The sequence below is a fragment of the Kryptolebias marmoratus genome, linkage group LG8 (genome assembly GCF_001649575.2).
Source record: "Kryptolebias marmoratus isolate JLee-2015 linkage group LG8, ASM164957v2, whole genome shotgun sequence".
NCBI classification, from domain to species: domain Eukaryota; kingdom Metazoa; phylum Chordata; class Actinopteri; order Cyprinodontiformes; family Rivulidae; genus Kryptolebias; species Kryptolebias marmoratus.
In genome coordinates, this window is record NC_051437.1 from 8,974,112 (window position 1) to 8,997,965 (window position 23,854).

Sequence of the window (23,854 nt, forward strand, 5' to 3'; positions counted from 1 at the left end):
GGGGTGTAAACAGAAGGCTTCATCAAACTGAATCCAACCAAACAACTTCCCAAAATAGGCTTTAAACATTTTTCAGGCTGAAATGATTTTCACACTAGTTTAAAATGATGGGCTGAAACACACAAAACCTTGAGGTTTATCCATCATTAGATAGAGCTTAAAAATATGCTAATGCTGCCTGGGATGAGTCCATGCGACCGCACACATTCTGCCGTTCCTCCTGCGACCAACCTGCTGTAAGTGATTCACAACAGGATTGGAGCTCTGATGTCATTATTAATCACAGAAACAAGAGGAGCAGATTTGGAGCTGATGAGCGACGCTGCGACGAGCAGAATTTGTCATTTTATGAGATCAAGATGGCCGTACGAAACACTGCAGTGTCTCTGGAGAAATACCAAACGGGCAGCGTGACTCTGAGTCTCTGTAAAGTCACGACACGTCTCATCCGATGCCGTTCAGTCAGCGAGGATTATAAAAAAAAACCCTACTCTGACATCAATTTAGCCTCTCAGGGAGAAATGCTGAACACCACGCTCAGACTTCAGTTGTGAAGAAGTTCAGCTGAAGGATGAATAAACACCAAGTCGGCATGACACCATTTTAAACAACCTATTTGATCAACTATTTAACACCTCGATTTCACACTGAAGCGTCACAGCATTGAATCAAATCAATGAATCAGTCAGAATAATCTTTTGTTTTTTCTAGAAATCCAACTCTTAAGATAAACTACTTCCTGGACATTATTATTACACTGTAGACTCGTGTGTAGTTATTAAAACTAACTGTACATCCAGTGTAGCAGCCATATGTTAATCCTGTATCTGATAACTTAGACCTGAGGCAGACTTCAGTGAGCCTCCTCAGATCTGTCTCACAGAAACAGATGGGCCTTGTCTCATAACTCTCTGCCACTTAGAAGGGACTGAGTAATTACCACATGGCTTCTGAGACTAATAGCACTGGTGACTTTGAACACTTTTGAAGCCCGGTGGGGCCCCGTGGGTCAGCAAGTAACTCAATTCACTTGCTGCTGAGCGGCGGAAGCACCATCTGACCCCCACCTCAGTTGGAGCTCTGTCTGAAAAGGCCCGGGATGAAGATGGATCACTTCCCTCTCAGCGGGCATCAGCAGCTGAGCCTGCGGCCGCTTGGATTATCTTCTCCATCAGTGAAGGTGTGACTCACAATTGGTTATTAAAGAGGATGCAATTAGAGGCAGACTCTGGGGTCTTAAAAACCGACCCCTATAAATCTCAATCACCCAATAACTTTCGTGTTGCTCATCCTCCTCGATCGGCTGAAAGACTTCAGATCTCTGCAGAAGACATTTGTCCTTGTCATCTCACTTTAAAGTCAATCTGTCCAGCAGCCAAACACGCTTTAGAAAACAGAGAATAAAGTGGATTATGTTCAACCCAGCACACTGTAAACAGATCAATAAGCACAGTAATAGGAGGAGAAGCTCAGCCCACAAGGTTTATCATTGTTTCTAGACTTGAATAAATAAAAGAAAGCTGAAAATACAAAAACAACATAAGTACAGCCTTGTGAAAACATTCACACTCCTGTGACTTCTGTTTCATTTATCTCATCCACCAAACCATCACTTGCTTCATGCATACTATATCTTTCTTTGTGGGGTTGTAAATGAAGCCTTATGACAACAAATGAACCTCCATATTATTCTTCCTTCATTTACATAGATATGGATTAAACCTGATAATTGAGGTTCAAAAAATTCTAATTTATAATCACAATAACAAAGGTTGTCCACAACAACAAAAGGACCTAAAAAGTCACGAGGAATCTGCAGTTTGGAGCAACGTGTTGGACTGAAACTTCGGATTTCAATTATTGTTTCAAATTTTAAATCTTAAGGTAGGTTTCGTCTGCTACAACAAAAGAAGAGACAAACAGGACAGAGGGACAGTAGGGAGAGGGTTACTACTGCAACAGAATCTTATTAATCTGACTGATCAAGAGACCCAACCAGCTGGGTTTTCACTAAGGACTAAATGAGGAAAATAACTAATAAATTACTGCTGGTACATTAGTAAAACATTTCTTTTTTAACTTGATGGAAAGTAATTAAGATTTCCGCATTCAGTTATCTGATTTAAGCAAATATTTGTGAAACAAAGACCCAAATTCAAGTGAAAGAGGAAATGAATCCTAGGAATATGATACGTTACTGACAAACAACTAAAGCTTTGACTGAACTATAGATTTTAGCTTTGAGCAGTAAGCAGTGCTTAAAAGGGGTAAAATAAAACCCACTTTTGATCTAACAACTCAACACTTATTCGGATATTTACACAAGAGAAATGATTATTTCAAAGCAGCGTAGACAGATGAGGTCAAACACCCAGAGTTGTGTCAGTTTTGTTTTGCCGTTTGATGAGCTCCAGAGAGGACTCGGCTTTGTTTGTTGAAGCTAAACGGGAAGGATGTGGTGCGACACGTGGGAAAACACATCGAACTTGAAGACAACAGCAATGGGAAAAGACAGATTCTGTGTGTCATTAAACCTAAAAATCAAAGCAAGCAAATAAACCTCAATGACCACATTTGAGGCTCTGAGACCACATGGACCCCGAGGACAGTCGTGTCTTTTTCAGTTGTGTAAAAATCGAAAACAATCGGGGAAATAACTCATTCAGCTCTTTGGGAGGTACTCTGTTATTTAATCCCCTGGTCTTGTTATGCTTTGTGTCTGGGATATTTAGTCAAATATGTACACATAAAGACAAATGCCTGATACAAGCTTTCCTTGCAGAGGGAAAAAAGGCATTAATAATGACTGGATTAGGATGGATATACTAAGCTACAAACAGCCAAAACTATAGGAAGAGGATATCCTTGTGCTGAAAACCTTGTATGTAAAACATAAAACAAAAAGCCTGAGGAAAAAAATGATTAAGAATTAACATCAGTGATACCCCTTAATGTTAAATCTTCTTCCTTTCTTAGTTTTCTCGGGTGTGTGTGTGTGTGTGTGTACATACATACATGACTAAGTCTGTCATAAAATGAAGGAGCAAAGTTGGGAAAATACAAATCTAATCACATATTACCACTGGACCACAAACACATTCTTCACTCTCTTATATTGTCATGATGGAGAAGAAGCTGCTGCTTTTTCAGCTCAGCTGAACGGACGAGGTACCTGAGAGTTCACAGGTCCGAGTTTTATAGAGACAAAATGTTGCAGATCTCCGCTAAATTCAGACACCCCTTAAACAGGTGGGGGAAGGTGGGTAAAAAAAAGAGATTATTATTAAAACGAGAACAGCCTTTTAAAATATGTGATTTTTCAATGGTTTTGATTTGAATTTTTATGGTTCTAACTCAATTTCTCCATCATTAAATGATTGTTTGGGGGTTAATGTAACTCAAACCCATTGAGGGTTTTGGTAAAAACTGTGTTAGAAAACAGCAAATATTCCTCAGATTGGTTTACAACTAAATCTGGCGATTAGTTCAGAGTATCTCAGCTCAGATCATTCCATCTGATCTTTAACGCTCTGCATTGCTCGATTTCCTTCCCAGAATGACTCTACTTCTGTCGCCTCCCGTTCTCACAGCATTGAGGCGCCGTTTCTTTTCAGAAGAAGAAGAACTTCACCTTCTCTCTTTCCACCTGTTTGTCTCTGATTCCTCTGTTTACATACAGGGGATTTATCGACTCAATATCTATTATCAGTGTCCGAAGTGAACTGGTCAATGTTTGAATGTAAACAAATGACTCGTAATTGTTGGCAACAAAACCTGACTCTGCTGATTCCACTCATTTATTACTAATTATGCAGTAGAGTTTTGGTAGTGAATAATACGTATTTAGTGGTTATTTTAACATAGATGATACAGATAAGAAAGAAAATTTCCAATCGAAAACATTGAAAAATAGTGTATTTTGACAGCTATTATGGCTTTAATATTATTTTTTTGATTACTGAACAAAAAGTGAACTAACAAAGACCACAGACATTTATGACAGCTGAGTGTGAGAAGATGTTTCTGTCAGTTTCTTCTCTAAATGTAAATAATGTTTATTTGCGGATGTTGAGGCTTTCTGACATTTACTGATGTAAAACAGTGTCGTGTTTGTAGTCCACTCATGTATTGTTTCAGCCCTTGCACACACAGACCACAACTAAGCCGACCTTCATCAGTAGAAATGCTCTTCTTCTTCTTCTTAAAACATGAAAAGAAAATATGTATGAACTGAAGAAATACATTCTTCAAGAAATAAATGAAAGCCACTCTCTGATATGCTTTCTAATTCAGGTAGAGACAGAATAGAAAAAAAAACTGGTGACTCTTAATATTCAATAGAAATGTTATTTATAGTTTAAATCCTACCTTTACATACACTCATTATGAGCATGAATGTCAAATAAATGTGGGCTTTAAATGATTTATTTAAACCATTCTTTATCCAAAAAATAATCCACAATAAATTTAAACTTGTCCGCTTAATTCTTGCTTTTAAACCCATTTAGGTTGTTTGTTGTTTAATCAGTCCAACCAGTAAAAAAAGAGCCGATAAAATGAATTATTAAAAGCCCAAAATAATACGATTTTAAGGCTCGTGATAATAGTAAATAAACTTCTGTGAATATATTATATATTTTAATTTTCCAGCTAAAGGATTCGTTGTGCCACAACAAATGTCTGTCGTGAGTTTAGGTATTAGCTTAAAGCCGTTATCTGCTGGTTCCAGACGGCAGCAGGAGAAACCCCGACTGAAGGTGAACAACGTGAACCAAACATTTCCTGCACAGCTCACGGGCAGCGCTAACAATGTTTAAGAGTCCTACAGGTTATACCTCCAGCCGTGTACGCGGAAGCCGGGGCACTGGTCTCCACAGCGCATACAGGGCTGGCCTCTGTCTGGGTCCTCTTCTTCCTGCTGAAAACACAAGAAAAAGTCACTCCTCCCCATCGCAGCACCGCTCCGCTCTTTTGACAAATGGCACTATAGGTTCAAACGAATGAAAGCAGAAAGCACAGACTCAACTGATGGTGCCTTTGTTTTGTTTTTGGTCTCAGTATGAGCCATAATCTAGAAAACATACAGAAACAGACTAGATATGTGTCTTTGATATGCATATTTGAAGAAAAAGCTCAAAAGGAAGCCTTGTGCCAAAGAAAGGTGCTGAGCTGTGCATTAAACTTAGCCAAGGGCGACTCTGGAGCTTCAGAACTGAACTACCTCATATCTCACTTCTACTCCTGCAGCCTTGCATGAGCGTGTGTGTGTGTGTGTGTGTGTGTGGATATTCAGGCTACAGACTGCAGACACAGGCCTCTTTTTAGAGATGAGAGGAAGGAAGCAGAACAGGATGGGAGCTGCACCCTTCCCTCTCCATGGAGGAACTCGACTTTCCCCAACTTTCTTTTCCTCAGATGACTTACATCTGCTGTACGCCCTGTTGTTTGTGTGAACTGTTTAGCATTGAGAGAGAATGTGTTTTTTTCTTTCAATACTAGTAAACAAACCTCAGCAGCAGCGTTTCATCTTACCAGACTTGGTACAAACCTTGTTTATACAGAATAATCGCAAAGTTGATCAAATCTTTGTCACGCATGAATTGAAACCTCACATACAACTTGAATTTCATTGCATAAACAAGCCACACATAAAACTGCATAACTGACTTTAACGAGCAAAGCTATAAACTTATGATATGTGAAACAACAAGGTACCTGTGCATACCTGTTCACCTGTCTCTAACCACTAAACCATCACTTTTCACGTCGAGCCTGTTTTCCCAAGCAGAGGTTTTATGACCTCCTTTCGAGAACAGCAACACATTTCTTTGATTAGCAACAGTCACTTTGCTCTGCTTGTCTCAGCGATATCTGAGGCTGCTGTGGGGCTTGAGATGGTTTCAAATTGGACCGAGAAACAATAAGTTCATGAATTGGCATGTAGATGTGCTTGGATACGTTCCAGAGTAAATATGCTTCATTTCGTGAGTCTGGGATGAAAGTTTACTCATGTTTACGTAGATTTCAGTGCTACACAGACACTCTGAGAATGGTTTAACTCCATGCTGCTTTATTAATCATCTCTTAGCCAGGTATGAAAGGTGACAACCTGGGTTAAATGAAGCGTACAGATGATTTCTGGCTGACTGGGCCTCTCGTTTCCTTCAGGAAAACGTTCCTGAGCTGTCACTCCGACACAGAGCCTGGGAGGCACATCTTATAAAAAGTCGATACACTGAACACCGGCGCGTACAGCTACGCTCCTAAACAGCACAAAGGTAAACAGCTGCAGGATAAAAACACTTATCTTGTAACCGACCTGAGCTGATTGTACTTCGAGACCCACGGGGAAGAAATGAAACAACACTTCACGCTTTTTCGCCTCCTAGAAGACACCCTTTGACCTGATTTAACTAATAATCACTCCTTCACCGACAGGTCCTGAAACATTTCTCTTAACTTGACAGACTTTGGAGATTTAGAAACCAGGCCTCTGTTCTCCTTCCTGGATTACACCTAAAAGCGTCTGAAGGTGCAGATCAACTACGTGAAGTCTAAGTTTTAGATCAATCTTAAATGTCAACCTTTGAAAAGATTTATGAAAAGCAACAACAATGGTACTCTCAGACAGAGACAACTTAGTGAGATTTGTCAGATTTCCAAATGTTAGTTAGATAGAAAAGTAAACAGAAGGTTATTAACTTTGGCTCTAAATACCCACAAGACTAGAACCTCCTGCTCAGGGGAAATATACTGGTGTAAGCTTTACGTGTTAGCTTTGTTTCAACGCTATTTAAGACTTTCTTCTTTTTAAAATGTCAGCCTTAAAGTAGATCGAGCCAGTCTTGCAAAAGTCTGACATTAACACACTCAAAGTTAAACTCAGAATGACGACTCGCACTTTCCTCACATCGTTTTATAATAAACAGATGAGCGAGTCAGAGCGAATACTCGCTCGCTGAAGGGCTGATAGTAAAGAAGCGTTAATCACAGGTTCGCTTGTGACGTAATGAAAGAAGACGGATTAGTAATCCAGAGAAAAGCTACACGTTTGCTTCAAGTTTTTGATTCATACGTGTGAGAAGAGACGTCAGCAGGACGTCCAGCACTTTCACGGCGCTCACGCTCGGAGGTTAATCTTTAAAAACAACACAATTAGTAGTTTTATCTCTAAACAAATACACAGTAAATCAGTTCGGTTTAACTCGACACTGCACGTGATCACAAAGTCAAACAAGAACTAGAAATGTGCAGGAACACTAAGTACTGATTATATCCAATGAAAACAAAACAAAAAGCACGACGCCTTAAAAAGTGGTCACTGCAAGTTAGTTTTAAATTTTCTTCTCCTGACAAAGGTGTCCAAGGTGACAAAGCGATACAAAGGCCTTTTAGTTTTCCAGAAAACATTATGTTTTTGTTTTGATTTTGTGCTCTAAATTAAGTGCTCGATGGGAGTGGTGATAGGACGTTTCCTTTAGCCAAAATGAGGGTAAAATAAATAATACATTCACAGCCAAAGTTTAAGTCAGTTCACATGCTTACAGTTGGAGCGCTGTCAGACTTTGTGTATCTGCTCCTTTGTTTTCACTCAGAGGGTATAAGGTTTAATCACATCGTTTGCTTGGGCTCCATTGTGCTACTAAGTTACTGTAACCAGGCAGAAGACAAACTGAAAGGCCGCCCGCTTTGTTATCTTGCATCAACGCGCCACAGCGCTGGATAAACCCTGGATTACCTGCGATAATGAAGGGACAACAGGCTGGTGTCGTTTGGAGCACATGAAGCGTATGGGAGAAGCTTTTTTTTATTTTAAAGAGGGTGACAACACACTGAGGATTGTGATGTTGGATGGATTAAAATTTAACAGGATGGGTCGGAGGTCAGGGGGGGGCTTTGCGGAGAGTAGATGCACCTCTCTCCGTCAGGGAGGTGAGAGCCGTTTGTCAAACCCACCTCCTCTGCAACCCAACGCGGCCCGGTGCTCCGACGTTTGCATTTTTCTGCTTCCTGCTGCCGAGGTCAGGTCAAACAATAACATCCAACAACAATCAGACTGCTTCGCGTCAGCACCGAGCGCCATTCTGAGAGTCAAACTTGAAATTTTATCTAAGCAGAGTCACAGACACAATAGTAAGAGGAGCCTTTATGAAACACAAGGCCCTTTTCACGCTCGGTACTTTTACTGTCATTTGAGCTTCAAATGCAGTTAAAGTTGTGAGGCACAACTGTGTCGGAAAAGAAAAACCTGGATTTTATCCTCATTTTATCACTGCAGATGTAAATACAATCTCTAAGAAAACAATAGTTCTTTTAGCCCGAACCCCACTCTTCTGTAGCACTGTCTACACTCGTGCATTTATTTAATACCAATACAGAGAAGAATGTTACAAACAATTTATTAAATAAATGAAAGCATTCAACAAACAACAGATGTAGATTATCAGTCATCCAACACACGTCAAAACAACTGGACTTGTTTTCTTGTCTTTTCTGAAGGTTTCACGACTCATTCAGGGAGTTTTCTCAGTTCAACCTGAGCTTTTAAACTATAGTGAGTTGCTCCATTCAGCAAATAATCCTCAATGCTACCTGCGTCTGTAATTTAATTTAGAAAGCAGTCTTTGTCAAAGGACTCTGATTTTAATGAAGTTCAGCAAAGACAGATCGCTTGTTGTTACGCTGATCAAATTTACGATGACGCCTTTTATTTACTCGGTTCTGACCAAGACACACCTGCTTCACGCCGAGTCTCAGTTAGATCCTTTAATTTAAGTTAAAAAAATTTAAATAATATGTTGTTTAATTCGCACAGAGCCAGATTAACATACAGGCTTTCAATAAACTGTGAGTTTAGTGTTTTTGTTTCCAAACTTAAATCTGGACATAAACTAGGATTCTGGAAGGGATTTACAAGTAACTTTCAGAACAAAAGGGGTAAAAAAAAGAGATAAACTAGTACTTTTTACTGGAATAAATTAAATTAAATGTGCAGAAAATCTGAATACTGTCAAGCCACTAATGCAAGATATAGCTATATATATATAACGTTGCACTAATAAAGGAACACAGTGGTATCAAGTTATTAAAACATGATTTGGTACCTTTTAATATGTACAAACTTTAAAGTTAATAAAAGCAGTCGTGATGAAGGAGCCATGTTCCAGGTGAACAGCAGCAGATCCAGATGTTTGACCCTCAAATAGTTGTTCTAACCTGACCGTGTTTGTTGTTTCCAGGACAGAAAGCCAACAGAACCGCTTACAGCCCCCATCCGAACCTGCTCAGGTCCACATGCACGGGTTTACCTGCTCAGGTCCACATGCACGAGTTTACCCGAGGCGCCTGGCATGACTCAAGAAAACAAAGAAATGCCTCACTTTATGGGACACCGCCTGCTAGAACACCGTGTTTATTTCAAACGTGGGGAAACGCGTTTCTATTAAAAAAAATAAATAAATAAAACGCCACTTCACCAAAACAACAGCCATGTGAAAGTGGGACCGAAGCTCCGCTTGAGTTGCTTTCTGTCCCGGACTCGAGTTCATTTCGTGTTTACTAATGAACACACAGAAACCATAAAAACACCCCAAGTTGAGCTTTGAGTAAAATAAAAAAAACATGTTATCCGGAGAGTTTAGTAACTTGTGGAGGGAGGAGGGACGGGAAACAGCGGGGGACTCACCGAGCGGTTCGACCGTCGCTTTTTGGAGCCGCGCAGGAACATGGAGTCGGCTGGATGTTGAAGAGTTTCCAGGAGAACAAACGGAGAAGAAGAAAAAAAAAAGGTTTTAAAATGTACTAAAAGTGAAGCCGGCCGGGTCGGTGCCGAAACTACATGCTGCTCAGCGCGGAGTGCCTCCCAACTCCCTCAGTCCGACGCACTTTAGCGTCACATTTGAAGGGAAAGCTAGCTTAACGGCCAGCAGACACGACTTCCGGTTAAATTTCAAAATAAACCAAACCACGTCGCCGCGTTCCTGTTTGTCCTTTGAGCAGATACAAGACAAAAGTCTCAGGAAGTCATTCATTTCGTTCATTAACGAGAGCTCAAGTTAATTCGGAAAGAGATTCACTCCTCAACCGTTTAAAATCTAATCAATGAAGTTCCCGCTTTTATTCTGAATGCGCCTGAACTTAACCTAGCTCTGACTTTACACTTCCGGTCCAAACACCAGGCAGGCTGTCCCATCTCTCACCTGAACCTCACAAAGAAACTGAAACAGAAAAAAGGTTTTTCTACCACGTTTAGATTATACCAGACATGGTTTAAATCAATTTACAGATTTGAACAAAAGCAGTCAATAGCATCGAAAACAAATGAAATAAACAAAACATCTACAAAACACTGATGTGTCATGGGGAAATTTATTTTTACATTTGAATTTGATAGCACTTGGCATAACCCCAAACAAGGGATTATCATTCCACTGCAGGGCTTTGAAATAACATGAGACATAAAATTATTACTGCATTGAAGTCACAGGGCTGTAAGGAAAGGATTTATTTAAAAATAATCTCAAAATGAAGGCTAGGGGCACCATGGATACTCTGTTTTTAAAAATCAGATGATATTAGAGTGATAACAGGATGTGTATCACCCTTCTTATTCCTCTTCAGCCAGCAAAAACAACTGTAAAAAGTGTTTCTAATGCACTACATTGACAAAAAATGTTTATCACAAAACCCTCAAAAAGTTCAAACTACAGCATAAACACTGAAAACTACAAGAAACCACACTGTATGCTCTCTCTCTCTCTCTCTCTGCAGAAGTCATTGAGATCAAAATGTTAAAAATCTGCTCAAATTCACTTAGAGAGACAGGCTTCTTCAAACTCAGGTGGCACCAGAAATATCTGACAGTATTTGATTTTTCCAGCTGTTCAGCTTTTTCCAGCTGTCTGTAAGTAAAGGTCTCCTTTATAATCCAGTGGCTGCAGACGACTGCCATCTAGTGGCACAAAGAAAGAAGACAGTTTAATCAGCCAATGAAATAAGAAACGCAGTTGCCCACCACTTCGTATAATCTGTTTTTACTGCTTGGGGTATGCGATTTGATGATGTCACCTCTGAGAGGATCTGAAATCAGATCAATTACCCCACAATAATGCTGTTCTAACAGTCCTGGACGACTGATAACCAAATGTTGGAAAATCCAGTTCAGAGTTAAACTGATCCGTTATGATCTGGCTCACCATACTTTTAAAAATATTTCAGGCTTCCTGTTACAGAGCTCCAGACGTTTTCCTGGGCTTCCCACCAAATCAAAGCGTCAACCTTCAGAGTCTTGGCTGCACGTTGGGCACTTTACATCTTGGACATCTGAATCATGAAATAACTTGTAAAAATTGCATGAGCAGCCAAACATTTATGTTCTTGATAGAGGTTGTCAAGTTAACCAGGTTTTTAAAAATATATATTCGACCAGAAAGAGTCTGATATTCAAGACCCCCCACAGAATACAGAGGAAGCATGAGGGAAGACAACACTTCAGATCATTTAGTCCCTGGATGACTTTTTTAATATCGCATCAGATTCCTATGAGTTAGAAAGCATTCGTAGACCTCCTTAGGCTGACAATCATCCAGCAGGATGAGTGGTTTCTAACAAGAGGGCTCAACAGAAAACAGACCAGTGGAGATCCTCATGCCAAGACCTTTAAAAACCTTTCTGACACTTCATACTTTTTTACCAACTACAACAAGCAGCAAAACCAGTAATAGTCAGTCCAACAGTCCAATAGCAATAACAACAATAATAATAATTAAAAAAAACAGTCCTGTCTCTGTTATTTTGTTTTAAAAAGGTTGTGTTTTGGCTGTCCACACAAAAATGGGAGAGTGGCATTTCAAGATTTGTTCACTCTTGAACCCAGTTTTGAATACAAGTTGTGGGAACTAAAGCACTGTTTTCGTGTGGACGCAAGGTTGAAACAAAAATGACTTCTACATCTAAATCATTCCCGTGTGGACGGGGCTTTAATGGCATGGCACGACCTTGTCAGGCAGAACATTTATATTGTCTCACTCCTGCTCAGACCATTAATCACTTAAAATCCCTGTTTAAAAACCATTTGTTTTTACTGGCTTTTAATACCAGTGGAGAAGAATACCTTGACTTTAATTGTGAAAGCTTTTTTTATGTGGTTTATCATTGTATTTTAGTTTATCTTTATTGCTTTTATATTAAAAACAGTTATTATATTTAACTCTTTGTCTTATAAAGGAGAAATGGGATTCAAGTTTGACTTTGCAGAAACAAAAATCTGCGGACCTCAATGAACTGAAGCAACTTAAGAAAGAAGAGAGAGTCAAAATTCCTCCACAACCACCTGAGGGACTGATGAACCCTTACAGGAAACATCTACTTCAAGTTATTGTTTCTAAACACACAGTGTTTCCATACTGACTTAGTTTTTGCTTTATACATAATGGCATGATGGAATCTGTTGTGTGTTTTTGTAAACTTGAGCTAAAATAATTTCAGAACCTGGTAAAACTCAGATGATTTGTACTATGTCCCAACCTCATATGTCCAAACTATGGATTGTTTTGTTGACCACATGATGGCGCTATTTGTATTAAAACTAGGAACCTAGGAACCTAGTTACCTACTTAAACCTGTAGGTGGAGGTCATTGAAGAAGCAATGCATCTAAAGGGAGAAAATAGATTAAATGTGTGTTTGTGTCTTTGTGCAGGTGGTGTCCTTATGTTAGTACAACGTGATTCCTTCTGCAGTACTTTCTGCTGTAACCTGGCTGGAAGACTGCACACTGTAGACATTCAGATTGTTCCAGTTATTTATTCCTCTGAACACATTGTTTCAACCACATTTAACAGTGTCTCACTTTACAAACATGTAGATGTTGTCTGACACATCAAACACTTTTTAATTTCAAGTTAAACCTCAGTTAAATAATTCAACACAAGGTGGCCACGAAAAAAAGTTTTTGTTGCCGCCCATTACCAACAAAAAATACAAATTTGAATTTATTCTGAAGCAAATCAAAAGAAATGTGTCACGAAAGATGTATTCTTTGCTGAACCACCTTTTCATGTGGCTGAGCAGTCCGGTAAAAAGTCCACCTTTTTAGGAACAGAACAGAAGAACGAGCAGGCAGGAAAACACAAGCCTTAGCTCAGAGTCTGCGAAACTGACTGGCATCGCTATGTTTGTGTTTAATATTTATTAGCTGTGGCGCCCATCTTGAATTGGGTTGACTCTAAAAATGAACCAGTTGTAGAGGTGCATCCAGTGATTACTTTCAGAGCGTTTCATTAAAAGTCATCAACTGGTTCATGAAATAGTTTGCTTGCACAGAAACATCATCACTTAGAAATACAAACAAGTCCTCTCAAAAGAGCAGGCAGATTATAGTCCTGAGGTAGGCATGCTCGTTTCAGGCATGCCTCTAAAATACATCTCATGTGTTTGCTCCGTACTGTTGACCTTTGACCTTTTTGTTTTACTGCCTGTCGTTCTCACCGAGCCGCTCCTCTGCGTTTGTTCTCTCGCCCCGTGGCTCACAGAGACACATGGAGGGAAGACGTTAAATTGCATAATCTGCGAAGACATGAATAACGGTGGCACTTTTCTAATCGGGGGAAAGATTCTTTGTACAAAATAAAGCAGATTTGGTTTGACGAAGAACAACTGCAGCAGCTCATCAGTGCTGCATGGCACTCTGAAGTTGCTTGAAGATGGTGAAGGTGTCATATCCATAAAGGAGTCCCGCAAGCAAACCAAGTACCTGAGGGGAAAAAAGCAACAAAATACATGGTTGAAGCACAAATTAAGCACAAAGAAATTCAACAGTTCTGCATAGACTGCTGTTTTTTGTAACACAATTATAGTTAGGAACTGCTAACCAAAACCACAAGTTGCTTTAATTCTGTAAAGCAACTGTGGGGTGGTTATTTACATGATTTGGGTTGTAGACATGTTGCAGCAAATGGTATTTTCATACATTATCTGAGATACAGCCACAAGGCTGGATATGGAGAATATTGTGACTGAAAAGTGCATTTTGAGTCGCCGTGGCAGCGCGTGTGGATGTGGATTGTAGCGGCAGTAACCACAACGGCAGGAAGCCATGCAGCTTACTTAAACTACCTAGATTGGTGAACTAAGCTCGACAGGTTGTGTGGAATGAGAGTGAGAGATCACAAGTGCTCTAATGGTACTCAGTAATGACAAAGATCGAGGTTTTTGTCAGAACAAACCATAAAATCAGCTTTAGGAAGCACAAATCTAAGGCTCGGGTTGAATGAAGTTTTCACTTACCCCGCTTGCGATAAGTGTTGGGTACCCGACTGATTGATGGAGAAAGATGATGGATATGATGATGTAAATGATCGCAGCAACTATAGCACGGAAAAAATCCTGCACAGACGAGGGAGACAGAAGATGAGACACGGTGCAGCTTTGCACCTAAACACGCCTGTGTGTGCCTTTGTGTTATTGTGGAGGACTCACACTCCAGATCCAGTTGACGGCTCGGAACTTCTTGTCCAACGCCATCATAAAGACGACAAAAAACACCATGGACAAGATCAACTCGCAGATGGGCAAAGTGATGTAGACTAGATGTAGACTAGTCGAAGTATAACAGCAGAAGACTAGGAGATTGAGAAGCTGGGAAAGAGATGGTATGTAAAAAAAATTTTTTTAAAAATGAAACTAAATCCAGAGATTTAGTTTCATCAGGGGTCTAAATGTTGCCTACCTGCAGACTATTTTTGTCACAGACTATCTCTGAACAGTCAGAGAAAAAAGGGTGCCCAGTACAAAGCTGACAGTGTGAAGAAATCCTAAACGAAGGGAGCCTGCAGCTCACTATTAGTTTAATTTATTTATTCTTTAATAATGCTGCTGTGGTTGCTGACAAACTGGGCAAATGCTTTCACGCAACGTGAACCAACTGCACAACCAGTATTTCAGCTTTGCATGATGCTTCCCATGTTGTTTGAATAACTCTCAGCATTAAAATCAGGTTTATTTTGGTTTATTTTAATGAGATATTTATTACTTAATGGCTTTGGAAGCACTGTGGATTTATTTAAATCAAAGAGAAAGAGGGGAGAGGGACACTGGTCCTGAGCTGCGATTTCTTTATTTTTCTCTTATTCTTCTCTTTTTTTCATGACAGGAACCTCTTTCCCTCTAACCTATAAATCAGTGGTAATACAGCATTACCTCCTTAACTTATGAGACTTTAATTAGCTTCACGCAACAGTCACTAAATCCCTGTGAAGAGTTTAAAACAGAGCTACACAGAAACGGAAAACTTACCATTTCTGCTGCGAGGATGGATCCTTTCTTGGTCTTGATGTATTTTTTCAGCCTCTCCATGCAGCTAGCATCAGGGTCGGACTCAGTTGTATCAGCCATCCTGTAAAAACTGAACACTGAACCTACAGTAGCTTCAGTTACTGAAGAGGTCAGTCGTAGTGATGTACAAGTGAAGTGTTTCCAGCCAGACGAGCTGGAAAATGATTGGTTTCTTTGAATGCTCACGCTCAGAAAGGTGTAGGAAGTGATGCAGTACCTTCAGTGGGTGGTTCTTAAATACTCCTACAAACAGGAAATGTTTAAACCTGCAAACCCTTTTTATTTATTTCAATAAATGTATAGTTTGTTAGGAAGTGATGTCTTTGTGCAACTGAAAACAATGGAACTTAATAGTGGCATCAGCTGTGTAGATAGATAGATAAAAGATCAAAATGGATGCAAACAAAAACAAAATAGTATAAAAACTGCACAAAACGTGATTGAAACTGTGCAAAATATGAATCAAACTGTGGTCATGTTTTAAACAGGGCTAAAAATTACTTTAACTGTGCAAAATGGGATTTACTTTGCAAAACAGAGGCAACATTTGTTGCAGTCAAGGGGACAAATTTTGTTGTTCAGTGTAATGGGTCTATATCATGAAAGATCTCCTGTACCAGTTCAGCACCAGTTCCCATTGCTCCAGCCCTGCAGCCAGTAATGGAGGCAGCCTTGATTCTAAGTTTCTGAAGTTTGTTGATGCCACTGACTGCAGAGCTGCTCCCCCAACAAGCCACAATAAAAACCCTGTACAGCTAAGGAAGTTACATCTGAGTCACTTCTTTTCATTAGAAAAATGCAGCTACAGTTTGTGAAGTCTTCCTTCTGTGACTGTTACGACCCGTCTAGGGGTGGTCAGGTCGTAGCATTGACAATTTAACATCCCTCGCAGAATTCAAAAACAGCCAGCCAATAGATAAATTTTTACAAGATTTATTAACATAAATATTCACTCTTAGTTTCCACCAAAGTCTGGAGTCATAGAACTTCGGAGAGAGCTATGCCAAAATAACAAACAAAACAAGCTATCTGAAATGAAACTAACATCTTACCTACAAAAGTAACAAAACCAAATTACATGTGCTTACCTTCCTAACTTAAGAAACACAGGAGAAAACTGAACCCCAAAACAAAAAGGTCACTCTCCCCTACAAGATAAACTCCACAGAATCAATTTACAAGGTGATACAATAAATGGCATGACTGGATGAAATGAGCGTGGGATGGAGTGTGGTATGGTGGAGTGTGACGAAGAACCCCACACACACACACTCCTAGCTGATCTTCATTGGCATCCTGGGCACCTCCGGTGAGCACCAATCAGCTGTCAGCTTCGTCGTCAGGAACCAATCCGAGGTCGGCACCTGCATACTCACATTTGCATATAAAATTATGACAGTCGTAACAGTGACCTTTAACATAAAATGCTACAGAAATGTATGTGCAGCAGAAAAACCTCAAGAAAGGTCCTTCAAACACACAGGAATCAAGAAAAGATTTTTGCTTGATTGCAAAACCTTAAAAAAAAGCCAAATAAAACTATATTTTGTGCACAGCACAGAGGCAGAAATTTAAAATGTGACTGTGAATTAAATTTAAGTGTCCAATTGAGATTTCATCAAAACCTGGCTCAACACAAACAGGGCACCTCTTTATTCCTGCACTGTATTTGGTTTCTGCGTATGTGATGGATTCTGTATCCTCCCTGGCCTGGGAACACTTTGGGATCCCCCAGGAGGAGCTGGAGAGAGTTGCTGGGGAGATTGATGTCTGGGTTTCTCTCCGGGACCTGCGACCTGACCACGGATAAGAAGTAGAAGATGGATGGATGGATTTCTCCTTACTTTGCACGTTTGTTGCTGCGGGTGAACTTGTAGCCATGCAGGGTTTCAAACTTTATTCTTGCAGCAGTGGATGGCGTTTCAGGTGGTGAATCAGATCTGCACCACTGCCTTTTTGTGGAGGATGTGGTGCTGCTAGGCTAATCCAGCCAGGACCTCCAGCAGGCGCAGGATGGCAGTCAGCACCTCCAAGTTCACCTCCAGTTTCTTCACCAGGTAGACTGCCAACTCCATTCAGGTTGGGAATGAGGCAGAACAAAGCAGGAGATTGATAGGTAGATTGGGACGGCATCTGAAGAAATGCAGACTTTCTGCCAACCTGTTGTGGTGGAAAAAGAGCTGAACAAAAAGGCTAAGCTCTCACCAACCCTCACCTGTGGTCATGAGCTATGGGGGAATGTCTGATAGAGCGAGATCACCAATACAAGTAGCTGAAAGGACTTCCTCCACTGAGAGGTTGGACTCACCTGGGGGTGAGGAGTTCAGAGGAGAGTCATGGCTCCTCCGCATCACAAGGAGCCAGCTGAGGTGGTTTTGGTTCAGATGTTGCGAGTACACCATGTTGACCGTTTACTGTTCCACAAAGAGTAAGAGGTGACTGACTTCTGTTTAGACTTTTAACTACAAGGGTATGAAAAATCCTACGCAAACAAGAGAAGCAGAAGATGAAGCACTGTTCAATTTTTCTATTAAACATGTTAGCTTGTGCTTTTGTGTTCCTGTGGAGAACTCACAGTCCAGAAAAAACGGACAGTAAGCACCAGGCCGTCGAACACCAATATATAGAGTCCAAAGAAGACCGTGGAAATGACCATCCCGAAGATGGCCCAGACACAGAGGCCTCTGTTCAGAGAAGCAGCGTAACAGATGAGGCTGAGGAGATTGAAGATCTGAAAAAACACACAGGATGAAAGGAAAAATACAAATAAGAGAATAAAAATGTTTAATATTCAGGAAATGTCCGTTTTTATCAGGGGTCTGAACTTTGTCTCAGTGCCAGATGTTGCAGGATGTTTTCATTTACAGTCTTACAGAGCTCCGCACATCAGTGGCAACTTTCCTGAGAACGGATGAAATGAAGTACCTTAGAGTCAGATGATCATTTAATTGTCAGACTGAGAGGGGTGCATTCTTCTCAGTTTAGTAAAACGCTGTCAATGTGGAGAAATTATCATCTTAAGCAGCTTGGGACTCTCTAACTTTACTTTGTTTTTCTTTGTAATGCTCTCATTATCGCGGTTACACAGCCTGAACAAACTGGATTTCAGTTTATCTGTCTAGTAAAAGATCTAACTGAGATCTTGATTGCTTACTAAAATCTAAAAGGTCATTTAACATTAGGTAGGTTTTCTCTTTAGCCTTAGCGTTTGTGAGTTAAAGGTGCATGTAAAAATCTACAAAAAGACAAAGTTAAGTATCTTTTGTGACATTGAACTTGAACTGCCTGAAAGACACAGTTTGGAGTGAATCTAAATTAACTTTTTTTTTGCCTGTATCTCCGTCTGTTAGCAAAATATGTCGACAGTCAGTGAGCAGATTTTAATGAAACGCTCAGAAAGTAATCGTCAGATGAACATCTAATGATTCAAGTTGGCTGTTACAGCTAATCAACCTTAGCAAACACAAAAATGGCTGTAACTGTCAGTTTTACAGATACTGAGCTGAAACTTGATGTGGCGGTAATGATGAAATGTTTTTATGGAAACTAAATTACATTAAAAATAAAACATGTCTGATTACAATGTCTACTGTATGTAGAGTCAGAAGAAAAAGAAAGTCCACCCTATCGGTCTCTAGTCATTAAGGAAATTTTGCCCACTCTTCTTTTCATTGTTGCTTCATTTCACTGACGTTCAAAGACATTTGTTTCTGCACAGCTCTGTTCAGAGCCCTCGACATTTTAATCAGGTTGATGTGTGGACCTTTCCTACTTTTCCATTATAAGGTAACTTTCTGTTTGTTTTTCTTTGATTATTATTTTTAACTAATTCTGGTAGAATTTTGAATATTTCACATTACTTTTTTTCTCGCTCCCTCTTTGCTTTCCAGTTTTCATACTTGATTGTTGTTTTGAACTCAGCATTTGACTCTTTGGTGCGTCATGAGAACGACCCAAACCACCCCCAAGTGAAAGAAAAAACGGCAAGTGGAAAATTTTTACTTCTGCTTCTAGTTTCTCAAAACCCCAGACCACAACCTGTTATTATGACGCTAAACAGGTCATAAAAAAGCCACAAGTTTCCTCGGGAAAGTAAACTTACTATTTCTGATGTGAGAGCAAAACCTTTCTTGGTCTTTACAAAACGTTTCAGCTTCTCCAGGCAGTTGGCATCAGGACTGGACTCAGGTGTTTCAGCCATCCTGTAACCAGCAGCAGCAGCTTGAGTTAAAGGCTTGTTGTAGTGATGATCACATGAAGCTTCTTCACTGCAGCTCTCCACTCAGCTGTGTTGTTCTTCTTCTTTTCAGCTGTTTCCTTATCAGGGGTCGCCACAGAGAGTCATCCTTCTCCATCTAATTCTGTCTTCTGTGTCCTCTGTCCTCACTCCAACTACCTCCATGTCCTCTCTAACTGCATCTTTGTCTTTTTCCTGGCAGCTGCGTCTCTAACCTCCTTCTACCAATATCCCCACTGTCCCTCCTCTGCACATGTCCAAACCATCTCTAACTTTATCTCCCAGTCCTTCAACCTGTGCTGTACCTCTGATGTCCTCATTCCTAATCCTGTCCATCCTTGTCCCTCCCAAGGAGAACCTCAACATCTTCAGCTCTGTCACTTCCAGTTCTGTCTCCTGTCTTTTTGTCCATCCCACTGTCTCCAAACCATACAACACAGCTGCTCTCACCACTGTCTGTAAACCTTTCCTTTGACCTTTGCTGCCACCCTTTTGTCTTAAATCACTCCTGAAACTTTTCTCCATCCACTCCATCCTGCCTGGACTCTCTTCTTCACCTCTTTACCACACTCCCTGTTTTCCTGGACAGTCGACCCTAAGTCCTTGAAGTCCTGCACCTTTGTGACCTCTGACCTCCTTGCAGCCTCACTGTCCCACCTGCCTCCCTCTCATTCACACACAGGTACTCTGTCTTGTTACGGCTGACTTTCATACCTCCACCTCTCCAGGTTCTCTTCCACCTGTTCCCTGTTCTCGCCACCGATCACAATGTCATCTGCAAACATCATAATCCACGGGGATTCCTGCCCGACCTCATCTGTTAGTCCAGTGTTTCTCAACCTTTTTGAGCCACGACACATATTTCACATTAGAACCACTAAACAAAAATGTCACAAAAAGTATATTTATTGAAATCTAATGAAAATCTAGTCTGACTTTAGTCAATTTACTTACTTAGAGTGTGAAACCTGGGCCTGTTTAGTTGAATCCAAGGCTGATGTTCTTTAAGGAATTGACACACACAAAGATCTTCCTCAGCAACTCTGAGTCTGTCTCTTTTTTTTCCATCTTTATAGCAGTCATGCTTGAAAAGCCCACCTCCCATAGATTGGTTGTAGAGAACGGGAGCAGAACTGAAACAGCTTTGCTTGCCCGAATGGAGAACTCCTTGGCATCAGTCAGCCAAACAAATGTCCAAAGGCAGATCAGCAAAGCACAGTTTTTGACCACGATTTTATCTCAGTTCAGTTATTTCGTCCTGCTACTGCAAAGTCAAGTCCTTACCAACTGCAGCTGAAAAAACTATCTGTTTAATGTCAGTAGACATGTCTTCAGTACGTCTGGAAACTGTATTATTTGAAAGAGGGACTTGAGTGATTTCTTGAACAGCCCCAGGGCCGATCATCTCTTTTAAGACAATTTTTTAAGGCAGTATCAATGTCTCTGCTACAGTGTGTGCTTGTTTTTATTTAGCGATGAGTTCAGCAACTTTAAGCGCTTTCTCCCTCGTCTTGGTAGTTTTCCTCATGAACACTTCCTGTTTCTCAGTCTGTTCACGCAGTTGAACAGAATAGTCCATGTTCTTATTTTGAAGTTATGGTGGTTTTGTCTGGAGATGGCGTTTATGTTCACTTGGAACCATGGCACTGTTTGACAATGTTTCCCCGCATAGAGGAATCAGTTCTCCAGTGTGAAGTTGTCTCGAGCTCACCATTTTTGCTTTCTTCTGACCACTACTCATGCTAGGGCCTTCATCTGGGTCGGAATGATCTCCATGACCCAGGTCAGACTGACTAATGTTTCTTTTCAAACATTTATCCATTGCTATTACCTGCAGCGTTGTCTCACACACAGCATGACTGTGTACTTTCGTATTTGTACTTTGTCTACTGTTTCACTGACAGTTGGCAACCCACTTCATTGAAGCAATATGTTGTACTGCCTTCTAGTGGAAGAGAATGTAATTGTTCTACCTAACCCTAACCCTGCTCGTTTAGAGTACCAATCAGGTGAAAATGGATTATCTTCCACAGCACACCTGATAATTTCTCACGGCACACTTATGTGCTAAACTAAACTCAGACAAAATAAGGCAAATATACTCGCTGACTTTATGGAAAACAACAGGCTGCAGATTCATCTTAGTTTTTTGCTTCATAAACCTCAAAATAAAAGTGAAAACCAACAACACTGCATCATTCTTCTACAAAACAATAAGAATATTTGTTAATTTCAAACATCAAGTCTATTTTGGGGCCCTCTAAACCTCTGGGCCCTGGGCTACAGCTCTGGTAAGCCCTGTAGAAAGTCTGGACCCACCACAGAAACTAAATAAACAGACTGCTGCTGCTGAAATCATAACTTTGCAGCAGAACTGCCGGATCTCACCATATAGTTCAAAAGACAAGCCCAAACATACATGGACGCATCTAATGAAGACTTACAAAGAGCAGAATAGTAACGTGTGACCAGCTCAAAATGAAGCTCAACAGTCAACTAAACAGATGATTCAAACAGACCACTACACATTAACCTGAACCAGTAACTAAAACTAATCCAAGTAAAACATCACCTGTTGTCACCACAACACAAATAGTCACACAAAGTGGTCCCATACCACAACGAGTTACTAAAGCAACTGGAAATCGTTGTTTACAGAGAGCTGTGCAGTCAACGCCACACAAAGTTCCTGCTTTTACCCTGACAGTGCCTTAGTTCGGTTACAGTCTAAATGCTGTTTAATGATGAGGAGATGTTTACTGTTAAAGAAATTTAAAAGTAAGAATAAAGAGTCGATAGATTTGATTATATTCCTCAGAGTTGTCTGGAGGGGCAGTCCCTCACAGCTCACTTTTAAGATTTTATTACAAAAATAAACAAAATCAAGAAAGTAGAATAAGATGACACAACAAATACAAGACTAACACCAAGAGTTTAGGGAATATCTTTGAGAAATGACTATTACATAATTAGTTTGAATAAGGATTTACCAAGATAAAACATAGCAACAAGTAATACTTTATTATTCTAAAGTGAAATAGTGATTATTAGTTTATCTAAACCAAAACAAATCTTTAAACAGGATTTTAGGATTAATGTTTTTGATTTCTTATCTGTGCTACACTTTGGAGTACTTTAAACAATTTTGGTAAATAGTTCAGTTTGGAATTTGGTTAGAAAATGTTAAATATTCTTCCAGGTTGTCAGGTTAGTTTTAATGAAACATTACATAGGAAATAGATGTTATTTATGAATTTGCATTTTAGTCACAATTCTCCTCTCTGTGTTTGTGCTCCTGCTGCATTGTTCACAGAGTCACATGGCGTGAAGACGTCACATTGATTGATCTGTAAAGACATAAAGAAAGATGTGTTAGGCACCACTAATCAGAAGAAATATGTAATTTGTGTTTCTGTGCTCAAAGCTGCTGCTCATACAGCTGAAAGCTGCTCCGCGCTGCCTGCACGTCTGGCTCTGGTCCTTGGTGCGACAACCACAGTTAGTGGAGACGTCATAACAAAACAGGATTGCAACTGTCATACCAAGCACCTGAGGAAAACATAATGAGAACTTTAATGACACAAAATAAAAAAAATTAAAAACTGATTAATGACATCAAAACAGGGTTAACAAAAACTAAACAAGAAAAAGCAATTCTGAGGGATCTTAGGTCTCACAGCTCTGTGAAAAATGATCTACAGCTTCTTTTTGGTGTAGATAAAATTCATTTAGTTCCAAACAATCATTGCAACAAGCACCATGTTCTAATATTGTAGCAAACAGAAGTTGCCAAATTACTTCAAAGGTCCAACATTTTTTGCTCGATCTGAACATGAAAGAAACTTGATCTGGTCTGATTTTAATGTTATTCGATAATGACAGAACTCCGTCACAGTAAAGTTTTTTTTCTGCATATCCATCCTGGAAACAATGAAACAGCCTCGGTTTCTTTAGCATCCTTTGCGATTTTATGTAGCTTACCACTTCATGGCCGTGTTTCTGTCGTTCCCCATCATTTCCACTTTGTTATAATACCACTAACAGTTTACTGTGGAATATTCAGTAATGAGGAAATTTCATGAGTGGACTTTTTGCACAGGTGGCATCCTATCACAGATTTTTGTCCTTAATAACTGTGGTGATTTGGCTTTTTCTGGGTTTTGTTTTAGTTCTCTGGTTTGTGTTTTGGTTTTGTTTTCTATTTTTAGTTATCTGGTTTTTGTTTTCTTCTTGGTTCTGTCCTCCTCGTGTTTGTGTTCTCATTTCCACTCTTCCCCAGTCATTC

General features: G+C 40.0%; 3 protein-coding genes across 9 annotated transcripts in view; all 3 read right to left on the bottom strand.

Moving 5' to 3' along the window:
* Positions 1 to 9,891, bottom strand: part of prickle3 (prickle homolog 3) — an 18,670-nt gene extending 8,779 nt beyond the window's left edge. Inside the window, exons 1-2 of one of the 3 annotated variants that reach the window (XM_025004489.2) lie at positions 9,686 to 9,891; positions 4,836 to 4,915 (exon numbers count right to left, since the gene is read on the bottom strand). In XM_025004489.2, the coding sequence (XP_024860257.1) occupies positions 4,836 to 4,915; positions 9,686 to 9,727 (122 nt within the window). In that variant the 5' untranslated portion in view covers positions 9,728 to 9,891. Of the gene's footprint in view, positions 1 to 4,835; positions 4,919 to 9,685 lie in introns of all 3 variants that reach the window. The other 2 variants (XM_017409328.3, XM_037977056.1) reach the window with 2 other exon arrangements.
* Positions 9,892 to 12,789: 2,898 nt separating this feature from the next.
* On the bottom strand, positions 12,790 to 20,603 carry LOC108232016 (proteolipid protein 2-like). Of its 4 annotated transcripts, XR_005233513.1 has the most exons (8): positions 20,524 to 20,603; positions 19,435 to 19,534; positions 17,908 to 18,063; positions 17,641 to 17,814; positions 15,294 to 17,492; positions 14,478 to 14,636; positions 14,286 to 14,384; positions 12,790 to 13,752 (listed from the first exon to the last, which is right to left on the bottom strand). XR_005233513.1 is itself a non-coding variant. In XM_017409480.3 (6 exons), exons 3-6 carry the CDS (start codon positions 15,390 to 15,392, stop codon positions 13,669 to 13,671), a joined length of 441 nt encoding a protein of 146 aa, XP_017264969.1. In that variant the 5' UTR covers positions 15,393 to 18,063; positions 19,435 to 19,534; positions 20,524 to 20,603; the 3' UTR covers positions 12,790 to 13,668. The 4 variants fall into 4 exon arrangements, 1 of the variants encoding a protein (XP_017264969.1); XR_005233514.1 differs by having other exon boundaries at positions 14,478 to 14,504; positions 15,294 to 17,814; XR_005233512.1 differs by having other exon boundaries at positions 15,294 to 17,814.
* A 1,999-nt stretch (positions 20,604 to 22,602) lies between these two features.
* Positions 22,603 to 23,854, bottom strand: part of LOC112450308 (proteolipid protein 2-like) — a 3,596-nt gene continuing 2,344 nt past the window's right edge. Inside the window, exons 4-5 of one of the 2 annotated variants that reach the window (XM_025004491.2) lie at positions 23,007 to 23,118; positions 22,603 to 22,916 (exon numbers count right to left, since the gene is read on the bottom strand). In XM_025004491.2, coding sequence (XP_024860259.1) covers positions 22,903 to 22,916; positions 23,007 to 23,118 — 126 coding nt within the window. In that variant the 3' untranslated portion in view covers positions 22,603 to 22,902. Of the gene's footprint in view, positions 22,917 to 22,937; positions 23,119 to 23,854 lie in introns of those variants that run through there. The other variant, XM_037977057.1, reaches the window with a different exon arrangement.

What these genes read in the sequence shown, in the direction of transcription:
- LOC108232016 (XM_017409480.3), bottom strand. Translation starts at nt 15,392, where the DNA reads ATGGCTGATACAACTGAGTCCGACCCTGATGCTAGCTGCATGGAGAGG. An exon ending in CCATCCTCGCAGCAGAAATG is followed by an intron (nt 14,637 to 15,293) that starts GTAAGTTTTCCG and finishes TCTCTTTCCCAG; the next exon opens with CTTCTCAATCTCCTAGTCTT. An exon ending in CCGTCAACTGGATCTGGAGT is followed by an intron (nt 14,385 to 14,477) that starts GTGAGTCCTCCA and finishes TCGTCTGTGCAG; the next exon opens with GATTTTTTCCGTGCTATAGT.